The following is a 24,689-nucleotide window of genomic DNA, read 5'->3' as shown; positions in this document are numbered from 1 at the left end:
TTATTTGTTTATTTTGGTGAACTGCTGCATAATTAAAAAAAACAAAACAACAACAAAAAAAAAACAAGTCTTTACCAGAGGCTCTTCCCTGATGTGTTTCACAGTGGTTCAGGGCATAGCCAGGGCAAAATTTTAACTGAGCTCCGGAGGCATAAGTAGGACAGGTTTACTTTATATCTGTAAATTATTACTTTTTTACTTTCCTGCAGGAAAATTTCCGTTTCAGACATGTAATGTCCTGCATTCTGGTGAATTTCTAATCCATGTAAATCACAGTGTAACCTACAAACAGCAAATCGATTTATAGGACAATTAATTGAATAAATCATCTTATTTACTTAAATAAATAAGTAACTAAAATAAATACAACACAATCTGCCTGCCTATGATCATCATGATTCATCTACTGGCAAAAAAACAAAACAAAACAAAAACAATGAACGTAGATAGCTTGCTTGCTAATTTGACATCCACGCACATTGCTCAGCTGAGATATTACTGATAGCTAATTAGCTATTAAGCTAATACAGCTTCATCACGTCTCTTTTGACCAAACAGTTAATTTTACCACAGACACTCCAAGTAAGCTGCTGTGACAGCACTGTTAGCTAGCTAGCTAACCCTAACCCAGGACAGCTTCCTCTTGGTGTTGCGGGACCTCATGATTTACAAATTTAGCACTGATAGCAAGCCTAGCTAATTAGCAAGAGAACATTAGACTGCCTTAGGCAACGCAGCTAATTAGCTAGGCTAGCTAGCTTGATACAAAATGTCACTCGGAGGCGCTGTCGTCCCACAGGTTGTGAACGAACCAGTTCAACAGATATGTGAATATGGTCAATATGTAACGTTAGTATGTACCTAGGGTCACCATATTTTGGTTTTCAAAAGAGGACACTTGTTTGTAGACATACATGTACTCACCACTGGTAGGCTCTCGTTCTCGCCCTTCCCCTTTCACCGTGTTAGATGTGACAGGTAGATGGTCGCCTATCACTGAGAAATACGTTCTAATTGGCTACGTTAAGTCTTGTTTGGCGGATCGATACGACCGTATTTAGTGGTTTAGTGTTAAAGTCGCCCTATAATTAAAGCTCCTTAACTAAGCTGTTGAATGTTAAACTTTGGCTGTCGTTCCTTTTTATCAGCTGTAGCCTATAAGACACGTTAATTGGTTGTCAGTAAGGTTTTGCTTTGAAAGTGCTGACCGGAAAACGTATATTTGGTGCTGGTCGGAGCTTGACGGTGCTAGAGGAGAGAGTTGGGATTGTTCGGGCGGCGGAGCCTCCAGCCCCGGAGCGCACGCATGTTCAGTGGACTCGAATGGTGTGAAGCCCCAGATGAAGGACTCAGACGTCCGGGAATGACAGCCGCTGTCACCGGGAGTGACAGCTTTCACTCTGATCTACTCCACTAAAAAACTACTATCAGCTTGACACCCAACACTGATCCGGATCGGATCCAGCCAGACCCAGGACTATGCCAGAGATGGAGAAAGGGAGACCACCGGAAAATAAACGCAGCAGGAAACCCGCGCACCCTGTAAAGAGGGAGATCAACCAGGAGATGAAGGTGAGAGTGAATTTGTGTACCACTGCTAGATAAGTTTTTAATCCAGAGACGTCTCTTTGACCGAGTGATAACTTTTTTCACACACACACACACACACACACACACACACACGTCTTCCTACTGAGGCCAGTCAACTGTGCACAAATCACTGCTGGGAATAATCAGACACATACAATGTTTGTTTTCAATGAATGCTCTTCTTGTGTCTTTTATGTAAGCAATCATAAACCATTGAGACATTTTGGTCGCAGGCTTTTATAAAAGCACTGGGTCTTACGCACAGTTTGTCCCCTCGGACGACACTTAACAAATTCTAATAAGTATTTATTATCAGTCTAAGCCGGAAATGTCACACACGCACACACACATGCACACTGAGAGAAAGGGACGTTTTTAGTCGGAGATGTTCAGCGGTGAAGGAGAGGCTGGCCGTTGCCTTCCAGTGACGCCATGTCAGGCCAGCTGTGGCCGGGACGCGCACACTCTAATGTCCAGCGGAGATCCAGATGTGCGTCACTTCTTCCCCCGCTCCTGCGGTGCGCTCACACTTGCTATACCACAGAGGCTTGCCCTCATGCCTTCCAAAAGAGAGAGGGCATTTATATCCTTTAAATAGCCCTTCCTCAGCGCACTGGGGGAAAAAACACTAATGTACTATCACGCTTTTTTTTTTTTTTCAGGATGCAAACATCTCTCCAAAATAAAAGTTCCTATTAGAATATAATTGTTCACTAATGACCTTTGAGAACCTCTCCTCTGCCTCTTGCTTTGAAGGACAGCTACTGCACAGACATTAATAAGTTAAACCACAGCTACAGACACGATTCCCTCCCACCATTATGAGCCTATTACTGCATGGAAACTAATCCATGGATTGTCTGCTTTGTTTGGGTTTGGACACTGGCTATTTGAGACTGTGACTTGTGGTGGTAAGGGATATCTGAGGCTCCTTCGAGTAGGAGCGAAGCTGAGAAATCCAAAAAGACAAGCACTTTTTTTTGTTTTTTGGAGGGGGTTGGTGGTGGTGGAGGAGAGATTCTGGCCTTTTCGTGAGAGAGGAAATGTGCTCTTTTTGTGTAAGCGGTTTGGATTGTAGCGTTTGATATCCAGGGGAGGTGTAGTGTTACAAGTTAACTAATTTTAATCAAAACATGTGAAACGCTATCCCCGCTTGATGTAAGCCTGCCTGGGCTGAATCTCAGGGTCGGCCCCGGTTTGTTGCCTTTGGCTGCAACTCTCTCTGTGGTTTGGGATATGGCTTGTCACTCTCACAAAGCAGATGTTTGTCTGAACTGCCAAAAAGAAACAAAAACAACATTGTGGGAAGTGAAGGGGTGGGTGAGGAGAAAAAATTGCCCGTCTTTGGTTAACAAGAAAACACAGAGCCTAAATGACACTGAGCTGTATGCATATAGGAGTTGCCATCAGTGTAGTCCCTCTGGAGAGCGTCACAATGCTCTAATTAGGCATGATGGGAAGTACACAAGACTTTAAATGTGAAGGAGAATCCTAGAGGTGTGCGCCTTTAAAATGAGTCAAATGATGAGAGGACGGGAGGAAAGGCAGACAGGAAGGCAGGGAGGCGAAGTGATTTCTTGCTCAGCTGAGGTCCAGCCTAGTGTTGTCTCTGTAATACATCTGTTTCAACACCACATTCGGACCTACTCCCTCCACGTCAGACCCGAGCGCAGCACCAGACATCGGATACTTGACTTTAATCATCGTTAGGCATATTTAGCTGGATATGATACCACCGCTTGCACTCAACCCACACACTCTCCCAGACACACACACACACACACACACACACACACAGCAGAAAGTGAGCAAGCAAGGGAGAGATCCATTTCTTTGAGGCCCTAGTGCAGAGCAGAGGTCGGTAGTGAGGAAAGCAGGGGAAAGAATGTGCAGTCAGTACTACAGCGACTACAACACCACCACCACAGCAGACTGGCTGTGCTGGAAAAGGGTGAAACCTGAGAGGCGGTGGTGTGTCGGGTGTCAGGGCTGGAAGGTGCTGGGGTGGATGGTGGAAGATGGGAGGTGGTGGGGTGGGAGGCAGAGGAGAGAAAAAGAGAGGCGAGGGGAGGGACAGGGAAAGCTGGAGAAAGAGAGAGAAAGAGAGAGAGAGGGAGAGAGTGGTGGACATTGGAGAGAGAAGAAGGGAGAGGAGTGGGGCATTTCCGAGAACCGTGGGACCTCGCCGCGGTGTAGGGTGTCCCGCTCTGATTTCTGCCCGTTCCGGATCAGGTTTCTCCTCCAATCCGGTTCTCCCAAAGCCACAGAGAGAGGTGGGTGGATAAAGAGAGAGACCTTTGTGTTTTGTTTTTTTTTTTCTTTTTTCATCTGGTCGTAATAAAAAAAAAGAGAGAGAGAGAGAGAGACCACACATCCCATCTGCGGAGAACAGTTTTCTTTTCTCCCTCTTTTTTCCAATTAAAAGAGATAAACAAAGGATGATTCATAGATTTCACACTGGTGTTAGGTTTTAAACCTTTCCGTCTCAGATTTAGCAAGAGTAAACAACTTGAATACATCATGGAAAAAGCGTCATACTGTACTCCACTGTGCCCGTATTCATTTCTCCAACGGGGTCGGGGCCGAGAAAGAATCCCTCGCATTGATTCAGAGAAGGAAGGTCTGATTATGTTTAACATAGGATAAAAAGTTCCACTAACAACCCCTAAGATGTACGGTCACAATTTCCCATTTGCAGGCGGGCTATGGCTCAGTTACCCTATCCCATTACATAGAAGGTTAATCACTGATTTCTTTGCCTCTTTTTCTCATGCAGACATTTGCAGAAAGCACCATGAATGAGCTCCTGGGATGGTACGGATACGACAAGGTAGATCTCAGAGACTCCGAGGCCAATGAGATCAGAAACTACAGAGAGAGGCGTCAGCATGTGTCTGTGCTAAAAGGTGAGGGCAGGTGTCGATAGTTCACCGTTGGAACAGTACTCTTCTTGAATTTACGCTGCACTATCTAACAGGTTCTGCAGGTTTTCAGTTCAGACATTGAGTCACTGTTCAAATTTGTAGCTGCAACTTCTCATGTTTCATTCATTCAGATGCGTCTATTGTTTCTCAGTACGTTTGGGCTAAAAATCAGTGTAGGGCTTTGTCACAGGTGCAAAAAGTTATTATAGTATCATGTTAGCCATACACTGGGTTTGTGTTATTGTTTTACATGGCGAAATCCAAGTCATGGTATTGTGTTACGTATGTTTATGCCTTCCAGAAAACTCATTGCCAAAACCCAAGAGCCTGGACACCAAAGTCAGTCACTCAGTCCTGGCCATGAAGAGCGGAGAGAGAGAGTCCTCCAGCGTCCCTTCCTCTTCGCCCTCCTCTTCGTCGACGAGTTCATCCCTGGCCACCCCCAAGGAGCACAAGAGTGCCCCTGTCATTGTTCCCCTTATAAAGCCATCAGCAGGTATGTGGTCACTAGGACCCTAACCCTAACACCACACTCTTATAATTTGAAGTCGTTTACATCCATATTTGATGAACAGCATAGTAACTGTAACGTGCACTGCTCAGAATTTGCAGGAACTACTGTATGTATCCATTAGGCTGCAGGTCTGATCATATTCCCTCAGTATGGATGTAAGTAGCCTCAAATAAAACCTGAGTCAAAACAGTATAAAATATGTCACTGTTCATATATAATCTGACAATAACAGGGATGCAGCGGGATCTCTTGGCTCCCTCTGTGATTCCTTTAAGGAATTCATTGAAGGTTTGGAGCCTCCCCAGCTGTGATTCTCTCACGTGCTAACATACCTGATCAGATAATTGGCTCAAGGATCATTTTCTGTTTAAAAAGATCAAACCTGACTCACCTCTCTGGAGTCTTGGTAAGATGTTGAAATCCTCTCTAATCAACACCATGATAAGATCTTTTAAACCCAACAGCCACACAGCCACACACACACACACACACACATACACATACACACCCCTTTGGGGCTGAGCTTTTATCAAAGGTGTGTGCTAATACCTTTGCAAATTGCACTCGCTGATTGCCCTCCTCTCCTCTGATTTTCCCCTGCAGTGGAAGACGTACAGAATGTGCAGATAGTGTGTGTTTGGTGCCAGAAGGAAGGTGTAAAACGCTACTCTCTATGCATGGGCTCAGAGCTCAAGAGCTTCTGCAGTGAAAAGTGTTTCGCCGCCTGCAGACGGGCCTACTTCAAACGCAATAAGGTTAGTCGGAAACAAAAAAAAAATGCCCACACAGAATCACTGTGGGTTGATATAAGTATTTAATTGTGGATTTACCCTTGTTGGTGAGATGTAAACTCTGATATTTCTATGGTGATGAATGATCTGAAGATTTGTTTTTATATGTTTGAATGTGTTGAGCTCAGTGTCACACACAAAGCACATGCACATACAGGTACTCTATGTGTCATTCCCCATACACAAGAGACCCAAGCATCAAGTGGTTCCTGGCATGTAAACAGACCTTCAGAAAAAGATACCCCTGATCTCGTGAGGTCATAGCTGATGGATTAATTTACAGGAATTTAAAAAGGGAGGGGGTCTCTGAGAACACACTTTCTAGTTATTATGGAGGAGCCTGTATAGGAATGGTGGGAGGGAGGTCAAAGTTTGTAGAGGACACTTAGTATCAGTTTTGCGTTAATGGAGGAGGGGCTGGCCATTAAGTGGCTTTGAAGAACCGCTCTGATGCACATTGCCATGATTTTTCACCTTTCATTACAACACAGATATACCCTCTTTGGTGTGAGGTGACATGCAGCTGTATCGCCTTTCGCCCTCGCTGTTGTTTAAACTGTGGCAGGTTTATTCACAAGATAGCAGAGACAAAAAAGGAGGGCTGAACAAAGTGTGTGCAACAAGCCCTCTAAGTTTTCGGAGGCGGGGAGGAAAAGCATTGCTGTTGGCTTGTTGCTGCTTGTCTGAGAGGAAGGCCAGAAGGCCTGGGGCGAGGTGTCCACTTTCAGTGCATACCTTACCTTCAGCTGCCTCATGTTTCGTAACTCAACACGACTCAGTGGGTCACAGAGATGGGGGAGCACTCAGATCCAAAGCAGATCAGCTTACATAAATCAAGAGGAATTTCCTATATTAATACTGGTGAGGCCATTAATAATATGACAATACATCACCTGCATTATCTCCCTACTCAGTTGTAGATTCATACGTATCTGTTTCACAACACAGTAATTTCCCTTTGTTGTATTGACCTTAGGGTTTGGTAACATGTGTGAAGTTCAAACTGCTTTAACCTTGATGACAAGGCAATTCATTATAAGCTATTTTCTGCACTTGTTATGTAAGAAGCTCAAATTTGGTTTAGTAACCACTGAATGATTCCAGTATAGTGTTTTGAATTAAAGTAACTGCAGCTACATCATCATGAATTGAAGAATTAATCCATCAAAAGTAGAGGGAACGCAGGTCGGACAAAGTGCTTCACAGTGGTTGCCATGTGTGTCACACTGCGGTTTTCCCCTGTCAGGCCAGAGATGAAGACCTCCATGGTGAGAGATCCCCACAGCACCCCCATACAGAGGACTCGCCCAGACTGGTGTTGAAAATAAACAGCAATGTCAGAGTAAGAGAACACCATCAATGTATCTTTTGTTTTCCAGTGTAAAGTATTAATATAAGTACGTATGAAGTTACAAGATTAAAACAGATTTATACGCATAGCTCACATTCTTACCTTAAGAGGTATGGAAAAGTCAAGTCTTTCTCCTATTACTGTACAAAGTCTTCTGCTAGGATCTGTCACTTCAATGACCCCCCACAGTCTCTCTCCCCTGTGCCGCAGGTATGTGATTGGTGCAAGCACGTCCGTCATACTAAAGAATACCTGGACTTTGGGTCTGGCGAGGAACGACTCCAGTTCTGCAGCACCAAGTGTCTGAATCAATACAAGATGGATGTTTTCTACAGAGAAGCCCGTGCAGCTCTCACCAGCACCAGCTCCAGCCCGAGCAGAACCAGCCAGGAGGGGAGGGCGGACAGCAGTGTCACTGGGCAAAAGCTACTCACTCCTGAATCTTGGAACAGCAACAACAGTATAGGGGAAGCCCGTCACAGAAACCTCTCCCCTAAAGGTCCTACACTAATACATGCGTCAGCAGAATCCACCTCCATCTCCTCCTCAGAGGCATCTTCTTCTTCTTCTTCCAAGGTCCCTGTCTCTGGGCTGAGGACCCTGGAGAGACCCATCCAGCCTCCTCCACCTCCACCTGCTGTGGAGGTGTCACCTCACCCCGCTCCCCTTCCTCCTCTGCCTCCTCCTCGCCCCAGTCTGGAACATCAACCAGTGCCTCAAATCCCCATTCCCTTCATTAGACCTCCTCTTCATGCTCAGGGCCTGAAAAGCCCCCTTGCCAACCCTCCCAGACACCCAGGACCCCCCTCCAGCCCCATCCACAGACCTCCTCACTCTCCTCACCTGCAACCCCCAACCTCTTCCTCCATAAATCCCCCTGGACTGATGCACCCCTTTCCAGGAGCCTATTTCCCTGGTTTGCACTCCCCTCCTCTGAATATGATGCCAAGAGGTCCCGTCCCAATGCCTCCCATAATGAACTTTGGTATTCCTTCCTTTAGCCCCCTCCTGCCCCAGCCCACTGTCCTGGTCCCATATCCCATCATTGTTCCCCTACCTGTCCCTATACCCATTCCTATCCCTATTCCAGTCCCCTCTAAGGCACCCATAGAAACTCCGAGTCACAGTGGAGTTATCCAGCCTGTGCCAGAGGGGGCAGACAGGAGTAGATCCAGGGTTACCAGGCCGCCATCCCCAGGGATCCCAGAGGGGGACAGCAGATTGGTAGCCAACAAATTAGGTGCACCCTTGACTCAAGGTCTCCCCTCACCAAGTGACCCCAACTCAAGGGACACCGATTGGGTTAAATCAGAGAGGCCATTCCCGTCCCCAACATCCACACTCAATAGTGGAACATCCTCTCCCAGAGCACAGTATAATGAATCTCCTTCCTCAGCTCCAGGGTCGGAATCGCTGACAGACTATAAGCAGCAGCAGTCAGAGCGACAAGTCATCCAAAGGGTTCTTCAGCGGACCCAAGTGAAGCTGGAGCCCAGTGCCAATGGAGTGGTGGACCTATCAGGGCTCACAGAGTCAGGAACTGGGCAGGGTACCAGATCAGGGCTCCACGACATCATCAGACCCACCTCTTCTCTACCAGAGTCCCCTTCACACGACACTGTCTACCACCACCAGGACTCCCACACTCCACCTTCACATACCCCTCCCAGCCCCACAGGAAGCAATCATCCAAACGATGTCACGCCCTCTGCTCTGAAATCTCAGGACTACAGTCCAAATGGGATGTCCCCCTCATCCGCACCCTCTAGTCCAGACTCCTCCCTACCCCAGAGAGTACCAGTGCCACCCCCTGACCCCACGATCAGTGAGCTGGAGGCCATCAAGGAGAACAAGTGCTCTGTTGTTGGCCCAGTGCGGGTTGAGGGCCCAGTCGGTCAGTTAGAAGAGCCCTTAGCAGTAGTTGGAGAAGTAGGGGAGGACCCCCATGTTCCTGATGAGGACCATGCCTATGCCCTGCCCACAGCGCCTAAGACAGGTGGGACCACCACCCCGCTGCTCTTGCCCAAACTCAGGGACAAGGGTAGCCTGCGGAGCCCTGCTAATATGCCCAGTGCTGGAGACATGGAGCCAGCTCTCAAGAGGCGATGCCTACGAATCCGAGATCAGAATAAGTAGAGGACGGAGGTGAGAGATTCTATTATTGGGCGAGGCAATGTATAGATAGCTTTGTTTTCACTAGGTATTATTATATCTGACATTGCTAAATTGCACATTGGAAGAAGGACCAGCACTACTGTACCCCTTATCTTACTCAAACATCTGCAGAAGGCATGACACAGTTAGCCTATGGGTGGAATTTACTGAAGAGCATTTCAGGTAAATTTAAGCGTATGCCAAGTTCACTCTTACTCTATTTACATAAGCTTTCTAAATCCCACTGCTTTGTGCTGTGTGGCAAACCCCACCCATGTGGTATTCCCCACAGATTAAATAAAAAACCAGCAATTATTTTTAAATGCCATTTAACCAGGGATTGGAAAATGTGCACATACACAAATTCGCACATACACAGAGCGAGCTTAATCACAGGTCTCACAGTATGCGCGTGGTCACTAAACAGCATGGCGCCAAAGAGAGAGAATCCTAGTAACCTGGCACTCCTCTGTGCTCTAAGGTTACAACAGGGGGGAAGGAGGTGGAGGGCACAAGAAGCGAGAGTCACTTTGAAAGGCAATCGCTTCACCACAATCTGACAGTCACAATGCTTTGTTTGCATGACAGCCTGTCTTTTTTCTAGGCTCGGTTTTGCCAAGATATGTGAGTGTGTGTCTGTTTAAGAGGAAGGGAAAGATTTCTACATTTTAACCAATTAGCAGATGCTCTTGTCCAGAGCAGTTTGCAATGTATGAAAAAACAGTAGGCTCATTGTCTTGGCTAAGGACAGATGGCTGCAGCTGAATCAAAACAGTGACCTTGAGGTTATGGTCCTGTCCAAACTGACACTTAGACAGAGATAGATCAAGTGAGGTTAACTATATGTGACCCCAAAGTCAAACTCCTGCTTCTTACAATATGAAATGTGAGGCAGTGCAAACACCTCTCTTAGGTCGCCACAGAGACAGAGGTGATTGTCAGGCAGACTACAAGGCGCTGTGAATATGAGAGCCAGCCGTCAGCTGTGATAGAGCTTTGGGGCTTCATTAGAAAACACAGGGGCAGAACCAAGAGCGATCCGATTACACATGTCATAATGACACCCTGTTCTGGCTCCGGCTCGCATCTCTCCCATGTACGAGTTTTGCGCTCTGCTCTCCTCTCCCCTTTCACTCCTTTTCCTCCTCTTCACTCACCACCACTGTCCCCTGCCAACCAGATGTTGTTGTTAGAGTGCAGCAGAAAAGCCTCCTTACTTCGGACCAGTCAAAGGCGCCTCTTGATTTCACTTGCTTGTTTGGTAGTCCAAACGGCTGTAACACCACCCGTCGTCCTCACCCGCTGGTATCTCGCCATAATGAGATCATGTTACCATTTTACTGTACGCCCTGAGATTAATCCACTGATATTACAGAGAGGGTTTGGATTTCAACTGGCCTGCTTTTCTCTCCATATTCTGCTCCAAGCCTTTCAAAGGCCAGGGGTCACCTTAAAGATTGTGTTAAAAAATGATGGTTGGTGACAGAGAAAGTACAACATGAACCTTTATCTAATACCCCAGTGTTATAAGATTCCTTTTTACTAATTGAGTTCCCACTTCACTCTTCATTCCTCATCATTTGTTGTGGTTTCATGCGTCCCCTTAGTAACCAATACATATGAAATCACAGCGAGCTGCTTGTGTTGTGCAGACAGATTTATGGGCCTGCATTGTGTGTAATGGGAGCTGGCTGCCGTATGTGAATGACTTTAGCTGGCCACCTCTGTGCTCCGAGTTGAACATTTCTGTCCTGTTCTATTGTTTCTACTGCTAAAAGTCTTTTAAAACAACAACAAAAAAACCTCCCTCTCTGACAGAATCAGCAGCCAACTGGAGGATTTCACCTCAGGAAACAGCCAGTTTTTCTCGTCTCAGTTTTCCTTGCCTTTATTTGGGATATTTTATAGCCCCATGTAATCTGATCCCACCACATGGGTATTCACTGAGCGTTTGAAACTAAAACGCAATGGGACAGAGGGAGTACAGAACCCTGGTTTGGCCCTTTACATGCATGTGCGTGCGTCTGTTTACGTTTAATATGTGTTTGAATGAGAGTCTGTGTAAGTAAGTGTGCGCGAGAGAAAGGGGGCCAGATGTTCTTGGTTTGATTGTGTCCTGTGCGACACTTATCTGAGTGTTGACATGACTAAAAGCTTCATTCTCAGTGTTTATGTAGAAATGGGCGGATTAAGGAATGAGTGTCCAGAACAGGAGGGGTCGATATAAGATATGGCAGAAATGGAAATTACATAGAATTGGCCCAGAATGTAAAACATCCCACCACTAATTCTCCCTCTCCTTCTGTTTTTTTTTCGCTCTCCCTCTCTCTCCACCTAATGAACAGACTCCCTGTTTAACACTGTATGGCAGAGCCAGATTCAGTGCCACGCCCTCTTGTGGACAACACCAGTGCTAACACCCTCCAGCCTGTCCCTCAGCCCACCAGAGTGCTGCTCTGCCTGTAGACCAGCAGGGTGCCAACCCAGGAAGCAGTCCAGATGGCCATATTATCACAAGTCAGCATGGGGGTGTGGAGGTGGAGGTGGAAGAGGAACACAACACAGTCACACATTTTGACTTGGACCAAAGAGTATCACTGGCTTGTGTGTTATGTTGTGTTCAGTGAGAGTTTGATATGGAGCATCTCAGATCTTCTCTCCTGTCTGACATTGCCCTAAAGTGTGTCTATGTGTGTGTATGCGAGTTGGCGCGGCTGCCCAGATGCGCTCCTCCTCCCCCTCCTCCTCCTCCTCTCCTCGCTCCACACAGCAGACAGAGCTCTGATCAGCCTTGTGTGGTCTTCTCAGATGGAACCTGAACATGATCTCTTTCCAGGGGAAACGGTTTGTTTTCTCTGCCTGGCTTGCACAAAGAGCCACATTGTTCCTCTCCCCATATCCCACGCTGACTCCCCACTCCAGGTTTTGGGTTACCTGGCCGACGGGGGCTCAGACTTCAGGAGCTTTTTTATTTTTTTGACCGACGGCCAGGAATATAGTATACCCTTCTCCCCTCCGCCTTTCCCCGTCCCAATCTAAATACGGTACACACACTAGTTCTGAGGTTTGATTCCTCATAACTGATTGCCTGTGATTCCCCACTCTGCTCACTTCCTTCAAGGGGAGGAGAGAAATTCTGCTGAGATTAAGACTTTATCCTCGGGCGGTTTACACAGTCTGGCTGGGCTGTTAAGACAGACGACTGAGCAGTATAACACAATCTCTGAGGACAGATGATGCTCCCTCTGCCTCCTCTGAAACTACATAGTGTATATGAGGGGACGCCTACTGATACGCAGTAGCTGAGATGGTCTGCAAACACTTTTAGTCGTCCTGATGACGCTGGTACATAAATGTGTGATCTGCAGACCCTCCCTCACTATTCACCATCCGCCTGGTCTGCCAAAGCTTTCACAGCAAATCAGAATTTGAATCACTTTTAGCAGCAAGTGTCATGCATATTTCATGGGAAATTAAAACCTTGAACATTCATGGCATAGTTGAACTGATCCTGATTCTGATTTTTTTTTTTCTTTATGTTTCTGGCTCTGATCAGATGAATCTTAAAAAGACAGCGAAAAAAAAAGAACAGACTTCTAATATTACCAAGTGTGGTATTATACTCAACCATCCAATGCTGTAGTATGCAGCGATCAGTATTACAGTTCCCGCTATCGGGGATACCTAATGAGATTTGATCCAGCTAGATCACTTAGAGGCTTTGTCAACACTTGTCCCATTGCAAGGTTTCAGTTTGTCTAGTTGAACGCTACACAGATACTATTTGATGTTATATTAACTTATGGATGATGCATCTGTAGATTTTCACAAAAAGTGCTTTATTTCTTTTTTTTTCTTTGATGATTGTATTTTGTGAGTGGTGAAGCTCTTAAATGCCCCTTGTCTTTTTATGTTTGTATACTGTGTCCCCACTAGAGAGCAGTGTTTGCCTTTGTAACTTTGCACCTGCCCTTTTCTGACGTGTGAGCACCAGGGGGCCCATAGGCAGTCTGCTGAAACCCATACCTTTACACAGAACACTACACTGCACTCAGTGCCAACCGACTGTCATCCAATGCCAACTAGATTGCTTTTCCCTCCACACCTCGCTGCCATTATTTTACCTTTAAATCTGAATATCATCTATTTCAGCAGTGTCATACCAAGAGGAGCCTCCTCTTCTTAATGTAGAGTTCAATAGTCCCCCCTGGGATGAGTAGTCATCATGACCTTCTCCTAGAATAACTCCAAATGTGGCCGACCCCCCCCGCCATCATTCCAAAACTACATGCCTATCAGTTTGTGTGTGTGTTTCTATGTTTGTGTGTGTATGTGCCCACAGTGGCAACACATTTGACTGTCTCCCCACTCATTCCAGCCTCAATCCTCACCACAGGTCACACCATTATGTCAGTGTCATCCTCGGCTGGCGAGGGGACTCATGTCAACAGCTTGTATGAGTCTGTGATGACATCACTCCTTGCAAATAGCTGCGGTGTCAACAAGTGGTCCTTGGCTCTGACGCCAGAGGCCAAAAAAAGACATTATTAAGACTGCCGTTATTGGTTTTATTGCACATTTTAATCATTGCCATGTCTGACCTTGATACAGTGTGTGTGTGTGTGTGTGTGTGTGACAAAAATGTACTTTTCTTTCAGAGATTTTGTTGCTTTTGTTGCCTGAAATTCGTAGGTACTTTCTGGCCTCCCCCGTCAAACATTTAGCCCACTGTCTGAATAGATTGTTCACAGATTGTTTGTATTTGAATACAGTAACCAAGAGCTTTGGTGGAGACCTCTTTGTAAAGTAAAATAAATAAAAGTTATTCTAAGAGCAAGGAAATGTCTGGTGCATTTTTACAGTGTTTTTTTTTTTTTTTTTCACTGAGCACTTGTGTTTTGTTGTGATATATCTCTCTAAATCTGAATACAGGGCAAGTAATTCACTAACTCTCACTCTTTAAACAATGATTCAGATTTTGAGGTGTAGATAAGGACTCCTCACACCCTCTGGTCACTGCAAATTTCTATTTTTAGTGCCAGCTCGTCTGCAAGGCAGCGCATCAGCATTCCTGAAATACTGAAAGTTGGTCGAGACTCTGCGCAGTGACGGTAAAACAGATGAATGAGATAAGAGAGCAGGAATTCCGGCTTAGTGAGGGCTTGCTGGAAGCAGTGTTTGGAGGTTTTTACGGAAGGGCAGTGGTACCCCGGCTTTTCCAGGGGTAGGATAGAGACCACAACTGCAAGACTGAGTCCTCAAAACACTTAGTACACAGGTAGAGAGGACATTTATGGAATTGATTTTTGTCAAGTCGCCTAAGGATAGGCACTATAAAGCCGGATGCAGAGCATTGCCTTCAAAATAAAAGCAGTAACCAACCTTTTATACTGCACTACAGGGCCCTTTTTTTGTTTGCTTTGTGCTCACTGATAAAATTTTGATTAGTTTTTGCTTGATCTTGATTTTATGGTATTAACAAAATAAGAGTCCAAATGTAAAAGGTTTCAACATGAAATGAGACGCAAAAGCTATTAAATGCAAAGCAGACAGGAGTTCTAAAAGTAAAAGACATATTTGAACATGTATATATTATTTCTATCAAATCAAACAAAGTTTTCTTAATGTTTTGTTATCTTTTTAAAAAATGTATTTTCGCTTTCTACACATTAATCTTAATCATTCCTTCCTTTTGTTTGTTTGTTTTTTTTTTCAAAATTCTGACTTTTCTCTGATTTTAATTTGTTTTTGTTTGTTTTCACTACAGTGGCTTTCGTTACGAAGTGTTTTTTTTCCACTTTAAAACTGTATACGCGACCTCTTTTAGTTTGGTAGTTTCAACCGGATGTAGTACTGTTCTGTCCAATCAAGCTCGACAGCGGTCCGTCCTACAGGTTGGACACGTTGTGGTCGGATCAGATTTTACTGCAGCTACCTGGGAGCAGACGGGACGCACCTGAAAGTGCAGTGCGTCTTCAGTCGGCTCCAAAAAAAAAAAAAAAAAAAAGTCCGCTCGGCTTTCACTTTCTGTTGAGATACTAATGAAATAGGAGCGAGGCGGCGTACTTTGACAGAGGATAAATAATTAACCCTGACTACTCAAAGCCGCAGTTTACAGAAGAGCTGACATGAGGAGCTGATCCAAGCAGTAGCGGAGCGGTGTGTCTACCTCCCGCCTGTGTCCTGAGACAAAAAAAGGGCCCGCAGGTGTTTTTGTATTTTTACTTTTTCATGTCATTTGAGCTGGATACAGTGTACTGTGATCATGCTGGGAGCGGAGAGCAGACTGGAGAGCCGGCTGAAGAAGCTGGAGTCCCTGATGAGGAGCCCTCAGTCGGCACTTAACTTGGGAACCCTACTGGTGAGTTTGCATTTCCCCTCGGGGTCTGATACAGGTCGGTCTCATAACTCAGACATGAGAGATAATGACCTGCATACAGGCGTAGTTGAGTTATTGTTCTGCCTGGATCACAAATTACCTGAAGAGACATGTCTGAAGTAACAGCTGGAGTGCAGAAACAAATTAAAAAGCAGTGACACAGTTTAAACAGAGGAGAAGAAAAAGACATAAAGCTGTCATGATATAAGAGAATGATTGGTAAATGCTCTAGATAGATAATTAAGCTGCCTGTGAAAAATTCATTTATCATTCACCTGAACTCTGTTTATCATTAGTTTAGCTTTTAATTATGGGTGTAGCCGGGGGGGGGCTCATCTGAACTCAGTGTGGAGTTGTACTTTCCTGTGTTGAATCCAGGAAAAGGAGATTGAATTTACGATAAAACATTTTAAAAGGGGGAATTAGGCTGATGCTTAATGAAACTAGACCAAAGAACCAATCAGTTCCCTCTGCAAAGTCAAACTGGTAGTTCTTTTATTCATCTTCTCTCATCACTCCATCACTGTTTGTGATTACCTGTCGAGTCCCTCGGTGTGGCCTCTAATTGACATGCCCTCCCTCTGACCTGTCCCAAGAATGTACTCAGCCAACTTTGATAAAACAGTCGCCCACCCCCCCACTCCCCCTCTGCTACGCTGACCTCGGACAACAACTACACATTTCAACTACACATTTCCCAGCTGATACGGAACAGCTTTTGTTACCTAAAACTCCACTTTCCTTGTAGGTCTCCTCTTACAAAAACCTTCCCCAGCACAGTACTTCTTGTAAAACATAATACTTTCAAGGCACTCTAGAGATACCTTAAGGGAAACTGGATGAACATGCTTATCTACATGGACTCACACCTTCACTCAGCAGAAATAATCAGAAGGGAAATGCTCAGTCGCTCCATACAGATTTAATATTAACAGAATGGCACCACAGATTAGCTGTGGTTGTTAGTTATTTTGGTGACATCTGGGAAGAAAAGCCATCCAAGCATGCTTAGGGATCATTATTGAAGTCAATATGTTAACAATTAAAGGCGATTTGATGTTGTGTGCTGTCTGGTCACTACATAAACAACCTTTCTGTCTGCAGTAGTTCCTGCTAGTGGGAAACAGGTCTATTCTGAGTGCTGATGAGTCACAAGTGAAATCCAGCGTAAAGCCACCGCTCTCAGCATCACACAAAACAAGCCCAACTCATGTCATGCAATAATATTAATCGGACCATGACATGAAATGAATCCGTTTGAGCCCACGCCAACTCACCATCCAAACTTCCACCAGTCATCATTTTCAGTTTTAGCACCACAGTCAGCTGCGTCTGTTTCCAAGCAGCTCTGGATAACAATGGCCACCATGCTTCCCTAATACAGAGAGCTACCACACAGGAAGCTGAAGTCACTTCCTGGAATTGAGATGGAGATAACCCCCACTGTGACCTCACATCACTATTTCCTGTTTGTCCACAATTGTTTTTGTTGTGTGAGTACAAAAGATTGTTGGGTTTTTTTTTTTTGAAGCATTTCTTTTTAAATCAGTTGGACAAAATTCCTTTTCAAGCATTTGATTGTTTTGCAGTGATGGTTTCATTATCAAATAATCTGTTGATTGTTTTTTCAATTAACTGAGTCATCATTTAGCCTGTGCCAAGTCCAAAAATAGTGAAAAATGTCCAACGCACTCAAGTTCTGAGATACTAAGGTGACATTTTCAAACATCTTGTTTTGTCTGTTCAGCGGTCCAAAACCTAAAGATGTTCGATTTAAAATCAAGTAAAGCACCTTGTTACATCTTCAAAACTGGAACCAGAAAATATCACCCCCCCTTGCTTCATAAAATGAATGAAATCATAATTCAATTATCAAAATTGTTGCCCATTAATTTCCTGTTCATTGACATATTGAATAATCGAGTGTAATTTATGATTTAAGTTACAATTAATTGCCATTAAGGGTAAAGATAATCAGTCAGTGCTTCAGAAGTTAATTTAACTGTTATGTGGATTTGTGTTGTGATGATTAGCTGATCAATTGATTGATTATTGAAGTAATATGTCAAATAAAAACACAAGCACCTCAAGCATTTGCTGATTCCAGCTCTAAAATGTAAGGATTTCCTGGCCAGACAAATTAACCAGTTTTAAAACTTCATTTGCTGCAATAGGGGAAAACCATATGATCAAGTACCAATATTACAAATGATCTTGTATGTGGGTGAAAATACTGTTATCGCTCAATTTTTTATAGCATAATCACAGGTTGCGTAACTTATGTCAGTTTATGCTTCACAAGCTGTCTATAGTACTTACCAAAACCATCTGGAGGCATCATGTGTATGAATGAAAGCTTTTCTGTCCGTATCACTGTTGGTACCCAAACATATAATGATAAACAGAGGTAGCTACCATGCAAATGTGTGTCAGAGGTATGTGACAACTCCTTTGTAAAGTATGTAAAAACATGCACAGATCAGATACCATACAAGGAAGTGCAAAATTTAATTCAGGACTCTGAGGAACAGTTTGAGGCAGGCCTGGTTTGTATCAGGGAAGACATTCAACATTCAACTTTTTTTTTCCCCCAGTCCCCTTTTGAATGGCAGAAACTGGATCTGTTTGAGCAAGAACAGTTTACATTTTGATGCAGATGGGAGGTGTTGTTATGAGGGTGGTGACGACACACACACACAAACCAGCCTTAACTACAGAATCATGTCCAGATTTGTCCAGATTCCAGAGGTGAAAATTAGACAAGCTGGATCTAATTGTTTTCAGCTGTGACTGGTCGTAGGCTTGATCAGTGGACGAGAGATTTAAACACCATGAGATATCACACACTCACTGTCCATAGTAAATAGTGGTAGGAATCACAGGATAAGAGTGTGATATCATGACAGAGGACAGAGGCCTGTCAGTTTAATGCAATTTGTTGTTGACCTGAATCTCCTAGAGACTTAAACTCTACTATATCAGGTCTTGTTGGCAACTCACAGTCAACTCCTTTGTCTTACTGGTGCTGCAGATTGTTCTTGTACTAACCGTCTCTATGCAAAACTCTAAACTCAATGTTCAAGAGAACAATACAAACCTGCTTTAATTCTTACCTGTTAGTATTGTCAATAATGTGAGCTATACAGTATGAGACATTTAGAAAAGCCTATGTTTGTCAATCAGATATTAGTATGTACTGTAATCAAAATGAATGTAATCAGAGTTAGTTCCAATTAAAACACATTACAATCAATGGAGAAGTTGCATTACACATAGAGGAGGAGCACAAAACCCATAAAACCCAGGTACCTGCAGCCAGTGCAGTGCACTGTACATTTCTATCAGCCTATTACACCTGATGCACTCGCAGAGGCTTCATACCTCATGATGTGTTACACCTAGAGTTCCCTCTTTCTTTCTATGAGCACACAAATATTCAGTTAACCACTTAAGAAAATGATGTGTGAAGTTATAACTTTAATCACTTCAAAGTAATAAAACTATAACAGATTTGACAAGGGAGTTTAAGGTTTTGATTAGCAGATTCACGTCTGGATTCAGATTTGGTAACAATGCATTTGAACCTTGACCCTAGTTACAGAGTGGTGTAGTTTTTACTTGAGGTAACATGAGGCCAGAGATTTCTGTGGCACAAAACACTAAGTTGGTGGCTCGTCGTGACTGAATGAGTGATAGTGGGAACACTGAATTCTTACCATGACATTGACCAAGAAACTGTATTTAATGTGGTTCGGTCATGTCATGGCTCATACTCGATCCAATATTGATCTGGCTTATACAGTTATTTGGACATATACTGTGTGATCAGTTCATGTGATCAGTTTATCAGATGTGGCCGTATTTAACCTTTGTTTTAGAGAACTGGTTTTCAGATGCAAGGATGCAGCAGCCCAAACAAGTTCATCATTTTCAGGCTCACATTCCTGCAAACCTCACACACACGCACACACACACACACACTCCAAATGCTTCATTTGAGTCTGCTAAAATTAGGGCATGATTTACATACGATCCAAATATAACGGAGTTTGCCATGGCTGAAAGCTCACCCGCAGTAACCATACCTTTATCTGGCTCACACACGCACACACACATACACACTGTGTAAAACGATCACAGATCCTCGAGCGCTCAGCCTGAATCCAGACCCATAAGCTGTTTGTCCCACAATAGCTTCTGAGCCTTTTGGTCTATTTCCACCCGTCTGCGGGTGGAGGGTGGGAGGGGTGGTAGCTGTGGGATGGGCAGCAGGGGGATCTCTCCTCACTGCCGCTATTTAAAGGTGTAGAATTGTTCCACATGCCACTGTCCACCCACTCACATGTCCCCCGAACAAATAGGCCCCAATAGACACCACTGTGGCTCAGACCCCCCCCACCCCTCACCACCATCGTCACAACCAACACACACACGTTGAATGACTCCACTTGACCCCTTGTTTTTGGGGAACAGAGGGTCATGCTACACCCCCCTCCCCCATCCACCCACCCAACCACACACCTGCCAGCCTGCCCCTGCCAGCCTTATGCGTCCATGGATCACAGAGACATTTTAGGTTTCTCCATGAAACCCAACACCGCTGATTTAAGCGCTGATGACACGACTTAGCCCCCCCCCCAGGCTTTTCCATCCGATGCTGTCCCTGCCCCTCTGTGTTGAGCTGTAGAGATTGGAAATGTGTGTGTGTTTTTTTGGCTGCTGTAGGTGGGCCTGTGTTTGGGCGTTGGGGGGGGGGGGGGGGGGGCTGTAATGGCATCACGTGACTAGGTTTTTTTGTTATGTCTTTACACCCAGCCCTGCTGTCGTTGTTTTTGCCGTGCTTCACATTAGCGGCCTCATTTTCCCTACCGCTCATGTTTCATTTACAAGAACACACAAAAATGTCATTCTTTCCTTCCTCACATCCTCCCTTCATTCACTTTTGCTATCTTTTATCAGCCAGCAGAAGCTCAGGGTTGCACAATTTGCATCCAACATAAATGAACTTGAATTCAGCTTTGATTATATTTGATGTTTCTCAATTTGTTAATGAAAAAGTCAGCCAAACTCAAGCAATAATATTTCAAGTGTTAAATAATATTAGTTTTTCCAATATAGTGCTTAATCGGAGTGGCAATCATGTAACTAGATAAGGCTTTTAATACACTGGGGAGTGGGGGGGGGGTAAACATGGAAGTGAAAAAAGTTTTTCAAGGAACATATGTGTGATAAGTGTGATTGATTTATCTTTCTTTTTTTTGTTCTTTCAGGATTCCATGAATGCACTGGCTAACGATTTGAACTACCCTGCTTTGCGGAAAAACAAGAACATAGAGGCGTTTCTGAACCGATGTAAGTGCTGCAGTGTGTTATGGTGATTGTGTGTATGTGGTATGCAGGGAAAGATTCTCAAAACTTGGCTTAGAATACCCACAGGATAAAGGTGTTTTCTAGCGAAAGATAACAAGAACACTCTGCCATGAGGAATTATGTTCATTACTTGTTTGCTAGTGAACAAAAACTCAAAACAAATCTTGCAAGAAAATCTTCAAGGTTTAATCTCACTTGGACAGACCACGTGCTGGAGACGGTACACTGTGCACAGAAGTCGTTTGCTGAAGGTCACAGAGGAGATAACAAACAACTGCAATAACTTGTCTGTATTATGATTATTAGTGAAATGCTGATTCGCAAATTAACTGCTGTTTAGCTCCAGCAGGTTTCAAAGCCAAACTGTTTCTAAAAGTTAAGTATATGTGACATTTGTTCTGCCTTGCTGGTTTTCCTAATCAACTTTTTGTGTGTGTGTGTGTGTGTGTGCACAGTTTCTTTGTTTAAGAGCCTTAGACACAGATCAGATGTTACATTACGTCTTATGAAGGTGATATAACTTTTAATTAACTTTCACTGTGGCCGGTTGATGACAGTTTCTCGCCCTGGTCGTCTTTTTAAACAACTGTCTGCAGTCTCTTTCTGATCCAGAACTTAACCACATAAACCCACATGGTTGCAGCTTGACCTTTCCGTTGCTTTGGTAACGACGTGTGTCCATTCCCGCAGATGAGAAGGCGGTGAGTCAGCTGCGGGAGCTGCAGGTGAAGCTTGAAGACTTCGAGAAGGTGAAGCTGATTGGGAGAGGAGCCTATGGAGAAGTGCAGCTGGTGAGATGTTTCTCTCTGTGAAGGGTTAATAAATACATGTGAGATCATTCCCCTGCACTTTTTCTTTTTTTTTTTTTACTTTTGTATTGCAACAGATATGTGTGGGTTTGATATGAATGGAGGTGGAGCAGCAGAGTCTCTCCAGGTGTTGGGATGGAGAAGTTTGCAGCAAAAAAAAACAAACAAAAAAAAAAAAACAGGAACGTGAACCACTAGAGGGCAACAACCTGTGAATCTAGAAAAATGCAAACATCTGCAAGCTGTTTTTGGTATTTCGGATATAATTGGCATCTTTCTTGACAACGCGACCAAGTTAATTGACTTTGAGTTTTAAAAAAGTGATCAGGGAAAGCAGTAATTCCTTACAAACATCTAGTTTTTCCAGATGTCTGTCTCTTGGAAGATTGGGTTTGGTATCTGCTGATTGTCTTGTGGGAGAAACGAGTCTGGACAGGCTCAGTGTGTAAGAGAGGAGTGTGTCTGGTGTGGGGGTGTGGAAGGAGGGGGCTTAGTGTGTTTGCACTCAAAATCTTGTGTAAGCATGTCTTTCTATGGGTGTGTACTACAATTATGGGTTCCCCTCTCTGCTTCTGTCTCCCTCCCTCTCTTGCAGTGTCTCTCATGTTATCTCGGACATTTCTTACAAATCTCGTTCTTACTGTCCTTGTCGTGTTATCACTGTTTGTGCGCCAACGTGTCCTCTTTTTGCCCCGCCCGCCTCCGCTGCCCCTGCAGGTCCGTCACAAGGCCTCTAAGAAGGTCTACGCCATGAAGCAGCTCAACAAGTTTGAGATGATCAAGCGGTCAGACTCTGCCTTCTTCTGGGAGGAGAGGCACATCATGGCCTTTTCCAACAGCCCCTGGATCGTTCAGGTGTGCACATACAGCATTCTGTGTACTATAACTTTCCTACTAACTCTGATCTCCCTATCTGCTTAAATTACAATTTGAATTTAAAAAAGAAGGTGTTGCAAATAAACTCCAGTGGCTGTGTTTGTTTTTAAGGAAAAAATACTGAGTCCATTCACTGGATTTTAACTAAGACTGAAAAAGGCAACATTTCCGCCCTACTGGTTCTTCATCTGGCAACAGATGTGAGGTATATGTAGACACGAAACTGACACCAAACTGGTTACATGATGCTGTTGTCATTTATAGGACTCGATACATGATCGAACAAGACAAGATTATACAGAATTTCAGTGACAAAATAATGACTCTTGATTCCCCTCAGCCCATTTTGTGCAATCTGATTTCATAATGCTGTCATCAAGTTGGAGATACTAATCTGTGATGTGGTTTCCTTTCTGTTGTTCTGTGATAAACACAGATCATCCACAGATAACACACCCAGACATGCACACCTTGTCATCTAATCTTTATCGAAGCAATGACTCTTCAGTAGGTCTTAAAATGACATTAAGTGACTCAGATTGCTGTCTCCTAGCTGTGCTGTGCTTTCCAAGACGACCGTCACCTCTACATGGTGATGGAGTTCATGCCCGGGGGCGACCTGGTTACGCTCACCATGAACTACGACATACCAGAGAAGTGGGCTCGATTCTACACGGCCGAAGTGGTGCTGGCACTAGACGCCATCCACTCCATGGGCTTCATCCACCGCGACATTAAACCTGACAACATGCTGCTGGACCAACACGGACACCTCAAACTGGCCGACTTTGGCACATGCATGAAGATGGACTCGGTAGGTTGCATTTAAGGTGGTACTGTTGATATTTCAAATGTCTTAGATCTAGACTGGGGGTCTTTTTAAGCACCTAGGAATTTCAGTCTTTTATTTCTGAAGAGAATACAGCTCCTGGATTTCTTGAATTGAGAATGAATTTGTGTCATGATAAGTTGCCTTTTTTTCCTGGGCCCTGGTGCACCACCAAGTGTTCAGACTCTGAAGTGCAGCCCAGTGCGGCTCGCTTGCATCAGGTTGTTTTGCAAGTCCCCAGAAGTTATTGAGCTGAACAACCAATCTAGATCACAGCAGAGGTTCCGCCTCTGCAGTCTGTCAGGAAATGTTTTTCCACCTTTTGTTTTTACCACAGCAATTTCAAAATAGCTGGTTCACAAGTGGATTCACACAGTTGAGCTTTCTTAAAAATCTACCAGCAGACAGTGTGTCATATAAACATGATCAAACAGCCTGGTAGAGTTGGGACTTTGCTCTAAATTGACTATAAACAGTATATGCCTGAACTAATGAGATGATTTGCTCTCCTAACTGTTGTGTGTTTATCACAGAAAAAGTTAGGAACAAGCAGGTTTTACATATAGATCACAACAAAAAAAACCATACCACAATGTGTTTTATAGCTTTGTCTCAACTCATACATTAATGCCTGGGTGGCTGTTTTTGTGTCATGTGAAATTTGGAAATACAGCCTCTCCCTTATTTTCTGCTTTATCCCCAAACTCCACCTTCTTTTGTTCCCATTTTTGTCTCATCTCTGTCTCATATCTTTGTGTATTTGTTTGTCTGCAGACGGGCATGGTGCACTGTGACACAGCTGTGGGCACGCCAGACTACATCTCCCCTGAGGTGCTCCAGTCTCAGGGTGGTGATGGTAACTATGGCCGGGAGTGCGACTGGTGGTCTGTAGGAGTATTTATCTATGAGTTGCTGGTTGGTAAGTGACCTACTGTTTATTCAGTCATGTTTTTTTACTGACTCATATATTAATAGAATATGATGTTGCACCTGTATTACGTAAAGGACAGACTGAGTCATTAGTATAATCATCAACAACTTTGCCCAGCAGATACATGGAAATTTAAATCCTATCATTTCCCCTTAATTCACTCATTGTACA

The 24,689-nt window shown here is 44.2% G+C and overlaps 2 protein-coding genes across 16 annotated transcripts in view; both read left to right on the top strand.

Annotated features, from left to right (window-relative positions):
- The window catches only part of rock2b (rho-associated, coiled-coil containing protein kinase 2b), a 72,261-nt gene that overhangs the window by 26,125 nt on the left and 21,447 nt on the right, over positions 1-24,689 (top strand). For 3 of the 14 annotated variants that reach the window (XM_051071828.1, XM_051071840.1, XM_051071838.1), the window contains exons 1-6: positions 15,191-15,685; positions 20,974-21,055; positions 21,764-21,864; positions 22,600-22,737; positions 23,312-23,572; positions 24,362-24,506. The exons of 3 other annotated variants lie outside the window; for them this stretch is intronic. In XM_051071828.1, coding sequence (XP_050927785.1) covers positions 15,590-15,685; positions 20,974-21,055; positions 21,764-21,864; positions 22,600-22,737; positions 23,312-23,572; positions 24,362-24,506 — 823 coding nt within the window. In that variant the 5' untranslated portion in view covers positions 15,191-15,589. Of the gene's footprint in view, positions 1-15,190; positions 15,686-20,973; positions 21,056-21,763; positions 21,865-22,599; positions 22,738-23,311; positions 23,573-24,361; positions 24,507-24,689 lie in introns of those variants that run through there. 8 more of the 14 variants (XM_051071841.1, XM_051071839.1, XM_051071842.1 and 5 more) reach the window with 7 other exon arrangements.
- On the top strand, positions 1,413-13,955 carry LOC108873817 (sine oculis-binding protein homolog). Of its 2 annotated transcripts, none has more exons than XM_018662130.2 (7): positions 1,413-1,572; positions 4,367-4,496; positions 4,816-5,010; positions 5,632-5,783; positions 7,066-7,161; positions 7,381-9,315; positions 11,670-13,955. In XM_018662130.2, the coding sequence occupies exons 1-6, from the start codon at positions 1,480-1,482 to the stop codon at positions 9,304-9,306; spliced, it is 2,592 nt and encodes an 863-aa protein (XP_018517646.1). In that variant the 5' UTR covers positions 1,413-1,479; the 3' UTR covers positions 9,307-9,315; positions 11,670-13,955. The 2 variants fall into 2 exon arrangements, with proteins under 2 accessions (XP_018517646.1, XP_018517645.1); XM_018662129.2 differs by having other exon boundaries at positions 7,360-9,315.

Source organism: Lates calcarifer, linkage group LG7_1, assembly GCF_001640805.2.
Source record: "Lates calcarifer isolate ASB-BC8 linkage group LG7_1, TLL_Latcal_v3, whole genome shotgun sequence".
Classification (NCBI taxonomy): Eukaryota; Metazoa; Chordata; class Actinopteri; family Centropomidae; genus Lates; species Lates calcarifer.
This window is presented reverse-complemented; position numbering and strand designations above follow the sequence as displayed.